At 38.9% G+C, this 11,994-nt stretch overlaps 1 protein-coding gene across 1 annotated transcript; it reads left to right on the top strand.

Moving 5' to 3' along the window:
* The first annotated feature begins 1,250 nt into the window (after positions 1 to 1,250).
* Positions 1,251 to 11,129, top strand: LOC105919728 (AFG3-like protein 1). Its single transcript, XM_036136429.1, has 18 exons — positions 1,251 to 1,527; positions 2,384 to 2,465; positions 2,600 to 2,659; positions 2,759 to 2,874; positions 3,889 to 4,038; positions 4,126 to 4,200; positions 4,285 to 4,409; positions 4,491 to 4,761; positions 4,869 to 5,006; positions 5,097 to 5,250; positions 5,332 to 5,439; positions 7,148 to 7,273; positions 7,436 to 7,546; positions 9,473 to 9,588; positions 9,679 to 9,879; positions 9,984 to 10,178; positions 10,257 to 10,422; positions 10,858 to 11,129. Exons 1-18 carry the CDS (start codon positions 1,414 to 1,416, stop codon positions 10,968 to 10,970), a joined length of 2,421 nt encoding a protein of 806 aa, XP_035992322.1. The 5' UTR covers positions 1,251 to 1,413; the 3' UTR covers positions 10,971 to 11,129.
* Positions 11,130 to 11,994: the final 865 nt, after the last annotated feature.

Raw genomic sequence — 11,994 nt, 5'->3', positions numbered from 1 at the left:
GGACACCTGCTGGTTGTTGTAAAGTGCTATATAAATTTTTATTTATTTATTAGTTTTTTTATTTTACATTTGCCACTGGTGCTCTGAGCTCTTCACGGATGAAAGCAGGTTCACACTGAGCATATGTGACAGACGTGACAGAGTCTGGAGACGCTGTGGAAAACGTTCTGCTGCCTGCAACATCCTCCAGCATGACTGGTTTGGCAGTGGCTCAGTAATGGTGTGGGGTGGCATTTCTTTGAGGGCTGCACAGCCCTCCATGTGCTCGCCAGAGATAGTCTGACTGCCATTAGGTGCAGAGATGAGATCCTCAGACCCATTGTTCAACAATTTGCTGGTGCGGTTGGCCCTGGGTTCCTCCTAATGCAAGACAATGCTAGACCTCATGTAGCTGGAGTGTGTCAGCAGTTCCTGCAAGACAAAGGCTTTGATGCTATGGACCGTTCCCCAAACCTGAATCCTACTGAGCACATCTGGGACATCATGTCTCGTTCCATCCACCCAATGCCACGTTGCTCCACAGACTGTCCAGGAGTTGGTGGATGCGTTAGTCCAGGTCTTGGAGGAGATCCCTCAGGAGACCATCCGCCACCTCATCATGACCATGACCAGGCGTTGTAGGGAGGTCATACAGGCACGTGGAGGCCACACACGCTACTGAGCCCCATTTTGACTTGTTTTAAGGGCATTACATCAAAAGTTGGATCTGCCTGTAGTGTGTTTTTCCACTATAATTTTGAGTATGGCTCCAAATTCAGACCTCCATGGGTTAATAAATCTTATTTTTTTGTTTGTTGTCAGCACATTCCCCTATGTAAAGAACAAAGTATTTAATAAGAATATTTAATTCATTCAAATCTAGTATGTGTTATTTTAGTTTTCCCTTTATTTAGTTGAAGTGTATGTGTGTGTGTGTGTGTGTGTGTGTGTGTGTGTGTGTGTGTGTGTGTGTGTGTGTGTGTGTGTATGTGTATATATATGTATGTATGTATGTATGTATGTATGTATGTATGTATGTATGTGTGTATAGTGAAACTAAAGCAGAGGTTGCTTTAATGGCATTCTGTGGTGTGGCCAGCCAATGTTTTTTATTTTTATTTTTTCAGTTTAATCACAGATCGGAAAAAGACTTTGGGACATCCAGCCCATCGGCTCAGATGTTCCTATTCCAGCCACTTCCCGCAGTATCTTACGCTCAGCTCGGATGTGTTACTCTTTATCCGTGTACTACTCTTAATGCAGAAACAATTAACTTTTAGCCAACATATCTCGCGAGATTCTGACTTGAACTTGTTATTAGGTGCGCGCAGCGCTCGTCTCCAATCAGTGCCGGACGCAGCTCCGATGTGCGTCTGTGGACAGATGGGACCCAATCTATGAGCGGAAATCTGGATCCACTACTCCATCTGACATATGGGACTCTTCTTTCTCAGCATGTGGGCTCTTCGGAACCGAGTGCGAACGGTTCGTGCGTGGAGACGAGACTTTTCCACAGTTTCAACTATATTTTGCTGCAGAGGGGCTTCGGTAAGGTGAATCGTTTTTATTAAGTTAATTGTGTGCATGTCACTATGCAAACTTTATGTTGTTTTTTTCTCAAAATAAAAGAAAGTTATAGCGTTTCTTGCAAGATGCGTGAGTTTCCACAATCAGGCATGACCATTTTGTCGTGAGAAAAAAACTTGCAACGATGCTGACAGCTGCCCTTCAAAGCCTCAAGCAAACAAACAGCAGATCTGTTTCTGCATCATTCCTCCGCTGTTTGTATTCTCCTGGGACCAAGAGGCCCCGTTCTTTTGATTGTGAAGTTTAAAAGACAATTTCCTCAGTTTCATGATGTTCCTTTTTGCCTCAACATGATGGATGGGAAGGAAATCTCTTTTTTTGAGGAATACATCCGGTTGCATTTCTGTTTTAAATCCTTAAAAACCCTATCTGCGAATATGAAAAAAAGTTTTCATGTTTTAATGTCACATTTTAGACAAAATGATAAAAATCTAAAGTAAGAGGGAACAGTTTTATTGATAGAGTAAGTTTAGATTAACCCCACTCAAACAGCTTTATTGACAATTATGGACATAAGAGCAAATATTTTATGCTAGGTTAAATTTTTGTTTTTTTTTGTTTTTCAATAAGACATTAGTAAAAGCATTACCGTATAAAATGAGGTGAAATGTCACATAGTTTAGCACAACAAGGACCTAACTAATAAGATTTCAATAATCCTGTAATGTTTAGAGGAAAACAAAGGGCAGAATTTAAGCTCCTAGCTTGAAGCCTTGCTACAGATTATGCAACTTTTAGTGACAATTTTCTATTATTCTAAAATCTTAGTACCTCTGTGGTGGTCATTTCCTATAAAACCTTTTCATCTCTGCTTTAGATGACACTGATCATTCAAAGAAGTGTGAGATTGCATCAACATAGTTCTGCACAGTTACTTCGTTCAAACAGGCCTCCAAAAGGTACGTGAAGCGCTCAGTGTGCCATCTTTTCCCGTCACACAACACAATGAATCCAACTGACCAGAACCAGTGACCCAAATCTTTCTGGCCAGTGTCATCCATGTGATATTTCCTCATTCTCTTTGTTCTTTCAGGTTTTGAAAGCGTTTTCCCAAAGAGAAAGGATGGAACTGGCAACACAACATCGGCAAGAGGTAAAAGAAAAGGAAAAAGAAAAAATCACTTTAACAAAGGCATTTCTTAAAATGCTTTCTGATCTGCTTTCCTGCAACTTATGTTTGGTTGTTATTCAGATAAAAGAAATACGGAGCAAGACTCACTTGGAAGCAAAAGACAGGAAGGAAACGGTGGCAGGGGTGAAAGAGAAGGAGGTAAAAAGAAGGAATCCCGGTGGTGGACAAGATTTAAGGTATATACTCATTGAAGTTTCTGTGCAGATCAAAGTTGCTTTTTTTACGTAAAGAGAAAATAAATTAATAATCAATACTCAAAATCTAAAAATGCCTTGAAGAAAATAATGTTTTTTTTAGTGTTTGAGTTTATATGTCAGACAGCAATATTTGTTTCAAGGTTCATTTGACAAAAATTAATGAAATTAATTATTGATCCTTTATTGGTTAACAAAAACATCACCAATCTATAGCAATCTATCTTCAAACTGTTATTTCCCCCAATAACATGTAAAGAGAAGATTATTTAAATTTACAAATTGGGATTGGCTTTTATTATCAAGCTATAGGCCTGTTTGTCGTCTTCCACAATGTAAATGCAATAGTCCAAGGGCTGACGCATTTTATTGGAACATAACATGATTAAATTAATGTCCAAATGTCTACAGAACTAATACATCAATCAACAAAAAATGGTTTATAGATACAGCCTTTGACACCATAGATTACAGACTTAATAAAACAAATTACAGTGTGATCAGAATTACGTGTGGGGTCCCACAAGGCTCCATATTAGGTCCAAACTGGTTTCTTTTGTGTATCAACTACATATGTTTCAAAGTTGCTGGAATTTGTCTTGTTTACCAATCACAAGTTTTGTTCAGGTAATATTTGGATACAGGAAGAACTGAGTTTAAACATTTAAACTTGGGATTTACTGCAACATATTAGTTAGACTTTATGATGTTTAGTATTCAAAGATTTAGTCAAAATTAAAATTACCATTTATTTGTTGAATTGAGGTTGAATATATATATTTTATTGTTCATGTTGCCCTACAGAAATACATATTACATTAAACGCAAAAATACCAAAGTCCCTAGCAACATGATATTAGTGACATGATCTTGGGTTTTTCCAGTTTTAATTATACCTTTCATTTGGGTTTCATTAGGCTTCCTATGTTAAAAACGATCATAAGCAGTGAGAGGTTGATTCAACTGTTCTCATTTCAACATTTCCTCATCCTCCAGAAAGATTTCCCCTTAGATGAAGGGACTGTGCAGAACGTTGCACTTGGTGCGGCAGGCATGATCACAGCCTTTTTATACTTCCACTTCAGGGAAACGGGAGTCCAGATCTCCTGGAAGGATTTTGTGCATCGGTTCTTGAGCAAAGGCTTGGTGAGTTGAGTTCAGTTTCACTCCTGGAGTCTTTCTCCGGTGCTCTTCTTCATCTGTGCCGTAAACAGATCACGCTTGTCCACACAGGTTGGTCATGTAGAGGTGGTCAACAAAGAGTATGTCAAAGTGTTTCCCGCCGAGGGGGTGGACTCATCAGAAGTGGTTAGTACGATAAGATGCTGCTCTGTCCTGATTCTTTTCACAGAGGGGCTGCATCTTATATCTTTCCTTGCTTTTGTGTTTCAGAACTATTTGTGGTTTAACATTGGCAGCGTGGCCTCGTTTGAACGTAAGCTGGAGATGGTTCAGGAGGAAATGGGTCTGGACTCCACAGAGAAAGTACCTGTACTCTACACCAGTGAAAGCGATGGGTGGGAGTCACTCCTTAAATACAAAATGCTGGATTTCCTTTTTGCGGCTTCTGTCCTAATCTGCGTTTTCTTCATCCACAGGACGATAGCTTTAAGTGTTCTCCCTACTTTACTCCTGGTTGGCTTCTTACTTTTTGCAACACGGCAGGGGCCCATGGCAGGAGCCCACGGCGGTTTCACAGGAAGTCCATTCAGCATGAATGCATCTAAAGCCAAGATAGCTAAAGACACTGGAAGTGTTCGTTTTAAGGATGTGGCTGGCTGCGAAGAGGCCAAACTGGAGATCTTGGAGTTTGTCAATTTTCTGAAGAACCCAGATCAGTACCATGACTTAGGAGCCAAGATCCCGAAGGTTACTCTGGGTTTATTTTAGTGTTAGGGGCATTTCAGAGTCTTGCCGTTAAATTTGTTTGACATGCTACAGTTACACCTTACATCGGAGGTATCTTATCTTTTCAGGGGGCGCTGTTATCAGGATCCCCTGGAACTGGAAAAACTTTGCTGGCAAAGGCCACTGCAGGAGAGGCCAACGTCCCCTTCATCACGGTCAACGGCTCTGAGTTTCAGGAGGTTTTCGTTGGGGTGGGCCCCGCAAGAGTGGGTCCCGCATCCTCAAGGAGTAGAGCCTGTTTCAGTTTATTGCCTGTGTCCACGATACAACTCACTTACAATCTGCTCATTTTCCAGATAAGAGATGTGTTTGCCATGGCTCGCAAGGTGGCCCCCTGCATAGTCTTCATCGACGAGATCGATGCCGTCGGCCGGAGGAGAGGCGGCGGGAGCTTCGGCTGGCAGAGCGAGCAGGACAACACTCTGAACCAGTTGCTTGTGGAAATGGATGGTGAGCATTTAAGTAAAAAGGATCTTTTCAATTTCTTATACTACATTTTAAAAAACCCTGCCTACATTTTCATTACTGCAGGATTCAACAGCAGCACTAACATCGTTGTGTTAGCCGGCACCAATCGAGCCGACGTCCTGGACCCGGCTCTGATGAGACCGGGACGCTTCGATCGACATATACATTTGGGTGAAGTACAGAAGAGACTCTTCCATGAAATCTTTGGGATCTCGTTTCCTTTTTCATTTTGTTTCCTGTGTTGTTGTATGACTTCCTGCTCTTATGCAAGTGTTTTGGAACAGTTTAAGTTTAATTGTACTTTGTGCAACCTTTTCCTGTTTACATGATGTTTTTTTTTTTATGCTAAATTACACGAGCGTCATCATAAACAACTGTTGCTACAATTGTAATTCATCGGCTCTAACATACGTCCATGACTTAGTTTTTTTTTTCTGCAAGAGATGAGTTGCTAAGCTCAATCTTTGAAGTTTATTAAATTGTCATCTCTTTCACCCATCTCTGCTCCCCTCTGATGTCATTAAAACCGGACTGTGATGTCCAAATGCTTTTATGTTTCGGTGGGGATGGTTGATCTTTTTTGTTCCCCCTAAGATTTAATTTGCTTGATGCAGGCTGTGGAGAGTGGATCGGGGGGTCTGGCCTATTTCTGACTGAAGAAAGACAACAATTAGCTTATTAATTTGATGCTGTGTAGTTAATTATAAGACATTCTGTCTGTGGAGCTCTGCTCTCAAAATAATATAACATAAATAATATAATCCTAATATTCAAGAGTCATACCTGTTTCAATACCTGTATCTGATGCCTATCTATAGCTGTTATTGGCTGGGAGGCGCATGTCGCTGGTCCGTCAATGGGCATCACAGAGACACACCACCATGCATACACACACATATCTAAGGGCATGGGTGGGAAGAACATGCAAACTCGATGCAGAAAGACCAGGCTGGGATTTGAACCCAGGACCTTCTTACTGCAATGCAACGGTGCTGCATTCTCTATTTTTTTGTTACATGAAAGAATATTTTACAAACACTCTTTTTTTTTTTTTTTTAGCTGTTTACAAAGCTCATATTATGTGAGGCTTTTTCAACGTTTTCAGATATAATGAAGCGTCTCATTTATCTTGGAGGTTAAAGGTGAGGTTTGGGATCGATTTCACACCAGAGTAGGGGGCGTTCTAGACAGACAGTCAGAAAACCTGTGCTGTTTTTCATTTGTTGTGACTCTAACTTCTGGTAGAAAACCTTAAATTTGATGTCCATCTAACTATGCGTTTATTCTAATTTGCTGGCATAAAAGAAAACCTTTTTGGGTAGCACACTAAAACTGGCTCTACCCCAGCGGGCCACACTGTCCTATGTTATCAAATATTCTTTATTGGATATAGGACAGGACTCTGACTGGTTGACAGACACATGACCATGCTTTGTTAGAAACCATTCCACTGTAGCTCTGCTGGAAAGCGGACTTCCGCTGCAGTCTCCAGACTTTAGCAGCCTTTTGAAAACCTTTTTGAAACTTTGTTTCATCCCAATTATGCACTACCTTCTGTTATTCTTTCACATAAAATCCCAATAAAATACATTAAAGTTTGTAGTTGTGACTTCACAAATGTTCAAGGGACAGAAATACTTTTTAGAAATACCTTCTTTATAACTTGATTATAATAATACAACACCTGAATTATTTGTGCAACTGATTACATTATACTTAAAACTACAGTCAGTTTTTTTACACGTTTGTAACACTGCAGCTTGGGTACTGTAGTTTCACCATTTCCCTCCTGCAGCAGAGGGAAAGGGCAACTTGACTTGGTGCTGCAGCACAAAGGGGGTATAAAAATCATACCATGCTTGTTTTGTCTTTCCTGCAGACCTGCCAGATATAAGAGGCAGAGCATCCATCTTTAAAGTGCATCTGAGGCCTTTGAAGTTGGAGCCCGGTTTGAATTTAGACGATCTGTCCAGGAAATTGGCCGCTCGGACCCCGGGTTTCACCGGTAAGAATACAAAGCGTGTTTGGCGCAGTTTTCAAAAACTCGCTGAGCTATTTGCTACAAAGGCTGGAACAAAATGGTTTGATTTTAGCACATAAACTCTTCTTCAAAGCATTACACCACAGGATCACTGGGTTCATTATATCTATTTCTTGTGTGCGCCAGGGGCTGAAATTGCCAGCGTTTGTAATGAAGCTGCACTGAGAGCTGCACGTCACCTCAGCCAGTTCATCAGCGCTCAGCACTTTGAGCAGGCTGTTGAGAGGGTCATTGGAGGTAAGTTAACCAAAAAAAAATATATACAAATATTTTATATATACATTATGAATTTAATTATGATTTATCATTACCTATTCTACTTTTTTAGAACGGCTGTTGGACACTTTTTAAGTGTTTCATCTGGCTATAAACCCCTTATATCATTTATAGTCAAGTGAAAAAGAAATCCACATTACTGGCTGCTTGTTTATCCAACATATATGGCCATATGCATACACAATATTGACTTTAACAAAGCTGAAAACTTCAGTAAAATTCAAAGAAATAAACAAATGCCGTTTTAATTATTTTGTTGAATCTAAATCAAAAAGTGCAATGTCTAGTGAGAAATAAACTGGGATCCCCCAATATTGAACAAGGTGGTGGGATTTAAAGAGCAATCTAAGGCTGGGAAGTTATTTCAGCTAAAGAGAGCAACATTAGTCTTTACGCGGTAGGGGCGTCCAAAATATTTCTTCAGTTAAAATGCACATTTATTTATTTGTTTAACAAGTGAAATACGGTTAAATGAGCTATAAGTAAGATGTGTACTGTAAAATTCTCATTTGTCACCTGGGATGGAAGTATTCCCTTTAAACAATTGGTCCTCTCAGTCAACAATGTCTTAGTCACATTTTTCTCCTTTCAAACCCAAAGGTACGGTCTGGAACTAATTTAGTGCAGTGTGTAGCCCGTGTTTACTTCCTGGTTCTTCAGCCAATCTTATGAGATTTCCCAGGGTTCCCAACACAGAGCGCGCAGCATTTGGTATTTTTTCTTGGCAAAAGACCAGAAGCCTGCAAAAATGGAAGCCAGTAGGAGAAGTGGACCAGAAATAGAACAGAATACAACATCATATACCTGTCCTGTGTAAGTAAAAAATAACAACAGCAACACACCATTTAAAAACGGCATGTTAGAAGTGTTGTGATCGGAAAGCTGTTGTACCGATTTGAACCACAAGGTGTCAGTAGTACTTATGGCCAGTGTTGGGCAAGCTACTTGTCCAGTGTAGTGAGCTAAGCTATCAGTTACTCAACAATAAATTAAGCTTCACTACACAAAAGCTACCACCTATAGAAATATAGCAAGCTAAGTTACACAAATGTGTTAAAAGTAGCTTAACTACATCAGAGGCTACTTAACGTTGTACCAACCTAATACACTGGTTAAAACATTTATTAAAGATCAGCCAATGACCTAACACAGTGTAGACATTGCTTTATGAGCAGCATAATAAAATACAAACTGAAGTAATTACTGATAGAAATAGAACAAAAAGGTTATTGGCCTAGTACGTGCGGTGGCGTTAATAACGTTTGGTGGCGTTTTTTGCATATTATATTATCAGGAGGTTGTCTTTTATGTGCTCAGCCACTAGATTTAAAGGTGTTTTACCCAATTAGAACACTGCAGCACCAGACACAACCAGGAGGTCCCTGATCGTTGGGGAAAGGCAGAAAGAAGATGCCCCATAAGCTTTTTCATATTTCTTTTGTCATTTTAAACATGAAACTACCAAAGCACAAGCCAAGTAGTAGAACTAAATGTTGAAAAGAAATTAAAAGCTAAATAAAATAAACCAGGTCACTTAATAAAGCTGCATTTTCTGTATACTTTGTATTTATATTCACATGATAATATTTTCAGAATTAATAATAACATTTCTGTTAAAGATTTCATTTATCTTCTGCACCAAGGGCATAAGTAGGGAGAACAATCAGAGTAAGTTTTGTGTAATATCAGACTTTATTATTGAACTAAGCAGGATTTAGACAGGATCAGAAAGGAAGGTGCATCTTCTTTCTGCCTTTCCCCAACGATCAGGGACCTCCAGGTTTACACAGTTTTGTGTAATCATGTTTCTCCCCAGCTAAGACCACATTTTCATATGAATGCATAAATGTAGGGAAGGACTTTAAGATAAAAAGTCTTTGATTTCAGGTCTGAAGAAAAACACTCAGCCACTGCAGCTTCTAGAAAAGACGACTGTGGCGTATCACAAGGCTGGTCATGCCGTAGCAGGGTGGTTCCTCGAGCATGCAGAACCTCTGTTTAAGGTATTCCCTTTGACCCCGTCTAGCTTCTGTAGTCAATTAATATCCTAGTAACTACATTCATATGGTAGATTTCTTTTACATTACCGTCAGGTGTCCATTGGTCATGGAGGGAGAGGTCTGGGTTATGCCCAGTATCTGTCTGAAGAGGTGCACCTGCTGAGCCAGGACCAGCTGTTTGACAGGATGTGCATGATGTTAGGAGGTCGAGTGGCTGAACACGTCTTTTTTCGTCAAATAACCACCGGGGGCCAGGAAGACCTAAGGAAAGTCACACAGACTGCGTACGAGCAGGTAATCACTGCTAGGGAGTTAATTTAAATGATAACTCTGCGTTTTTCTTGAGATTTTCGCTCAAACGTTCACTCTGTCTGTGAACGTTTCATTTGCTTCCTCAGGTTGTACAGTTTGGAATGAACAAGGCGGTGGGCCAGGTTTCCTTTGACCTCCATCTTCAGCAAAACGCAGTCACAGAGAAGCCCTACGGCGAATTTTCAGCGCAGCTCATAGATCAGGAGGTCCGCTCCCTCGTAGACGTCGCCTTCCAGCGAACACTCCAGCTTGTGGTCGAAAAAAAGGAGATGGTGGAAAAGGTGCGAGTTGGTGAGCCGTTGTGAGGTACTGCGTCTTTAAATTACTAAAGAACTTTTGTCTTTTCTTTTTTTTTACAGGTGGCAAAACGTCTTCTCGAAAAAGAGATGCTGGACAGAGCCGACATGGTCGAGCTTCTAGGACCTCGACCCTTTCAGGAGAACAGCTCATATGAGGAGTTTAGTGAAGCGTTAGACTCAGAAGAGGAAACCTCACCGCCCGAAGGACTAAAGGACAGACAGAGAAGTAAAGAGGATACTAAACAAAACACATCAGCTCTTTACCTGTAGACAGAGATGTGCAGAATATGTTATTAATAATTTACTGAGCCTTGCAAAAACTCTTAATATACCCTGAACTTTTTCATACCTTGTCACATTATATTGTTATATTATTTAATGGGATTTTATGTGATACGCCAACACAAAATTACATAAAATTATATATATATATATATATATATATATATATATATATATATATAGTATATATAGTATATATATATATATATATAGCTATAGATATATATATAGCTATATATCTATACTATATTATATATATATATATATATATATATATATATATATATATATATATATATATATATATACACACACACACTCAGGTTGGCCATCTAAAGTCTTTTTAGGACCTTAATGATGTGTGATGTCAGGACTACAGGTCAAAAAGGACCAATAACTGAGCTGTCTTTGGTACCCCAACAAGGCAGGATGTCTTCCACAACACTGGGAACCCTTTCTGGTTCTCTAACAGACCCTCGGAGGCCCTCATAAAATAGCTGGTGTTTTATTGAGGTGAAATTACACACTTTTGGTCTAAATTTAGTAGTTATAACCAATATAATCCACTGGATAGCATTAAGAGTTACCAGTGAATACAAATGCATGCCACACTTTTCAGAAGCCATAAATTGTTTTTCCTTCCACTTTAAAATAATTTTATTTTAAAGTGGAATTATTTTATAATAATTATTATAAAATTCTTATTTATCTTTTACCTACAATTTTCTTTTTGACTAGAAATCCTGACTTTTACAAGATTTTCTTTAGGTTGTTTCATGATGATAATAAAAGCCTTCACCATCAGGTTTTCTCTACATTTACAATTGATGACAAATAATTCTGGACACTTTTAAATATAAATATTTCTATAATAGTTTTATAATCAGCGAGAGCAAGATAAGCTTTTTTTAAATTCTTGTACATGAGAGCAATTTCTTATTGGACTTCATATTGTTTATCCATGGCATTAGCTCAATATGAATATGTGTTGTTCCTGTGCCGGATGAATAGCTTTAGAAACTTTTTTCTAACTTTGTTCCTAAATTGGCCCCCTGTGAGTCTTTTTCAATGTTTTTTATTCTAATGATGTACAGAAATAACAGAAATAACAGACATACATTATTTTGCTTCACAGCTTTTGAGCACAGCACACCTATTTATCTCTTAATAGTCTTAATCATTTGTTTGAGATGCATATTTTTCTCCTTAGAAATTGATCTATGTGTAGCTGTATGTTGTAAAATCATTCCACCCTGAAAAAGAACAGTTCAACTGTAAAAACAAATCAATTAACATTATAATGACCAAAAACGTAACCGCGTAAATGTAAATGTTATTGTAATTCAAAATGTTTAAATTCATCCTGAACCTGTTGCAGACGCCAAATTAACTGGCTTCTCTGCTTTTAACTATTGATTTTATGAATGTTCATTTACAGGCACCTAACACTGAAATCGTGTTAAAAAAAAAAAAAAAAAAAAAGAAAGCAGTTTGCTAGAAAAGATATGAAAGATGA

The sequence above is a fragment of the Fundulus heteroclitus genome, chromosome 4, assembly GCF_011125445.2.
Source record: "Fundulus heteroclitus isolate FHET01 chromosome 4, MU-UCD_Fhet_4.1, whole genome shotgun sequence".
Classification (NCBI taxonomy): Eukaryota; Metazoa; Chordata; class Actinopteri; order Cyprinodontiformes; family Fundulidae; genus Fundulus; species Fundulus heteroclitus.
This window is presented reverse-complemented; position numbering and strand designations above follow the sequence as displayed.

Bases quoted from the DNA above. Each gene is read 5' to 3' on its own strand.
- LOC105919728 (XM_036136429.1), top strand. From the start codon at position 1,414: ATGGGACTCTTCTTTCTCAGCATGTGGGCTCTTCGGAACCGAGTGCGA. The intron at 5,251-5,331 runs GTGAGCATTTAA...TCATTACTGCAG, and splicing joins GTTGCTTGTGGAAATGGATG to GATTCAACAGCAGCACTAAC. The intron at 10,179-10,256 runs GTGCGAGTTGGT...TTTTTTTTACAG, and splicing joins AAAAGGAGATGGTGGAAAAG to GTGGCAAAACGTCTTCTCGA.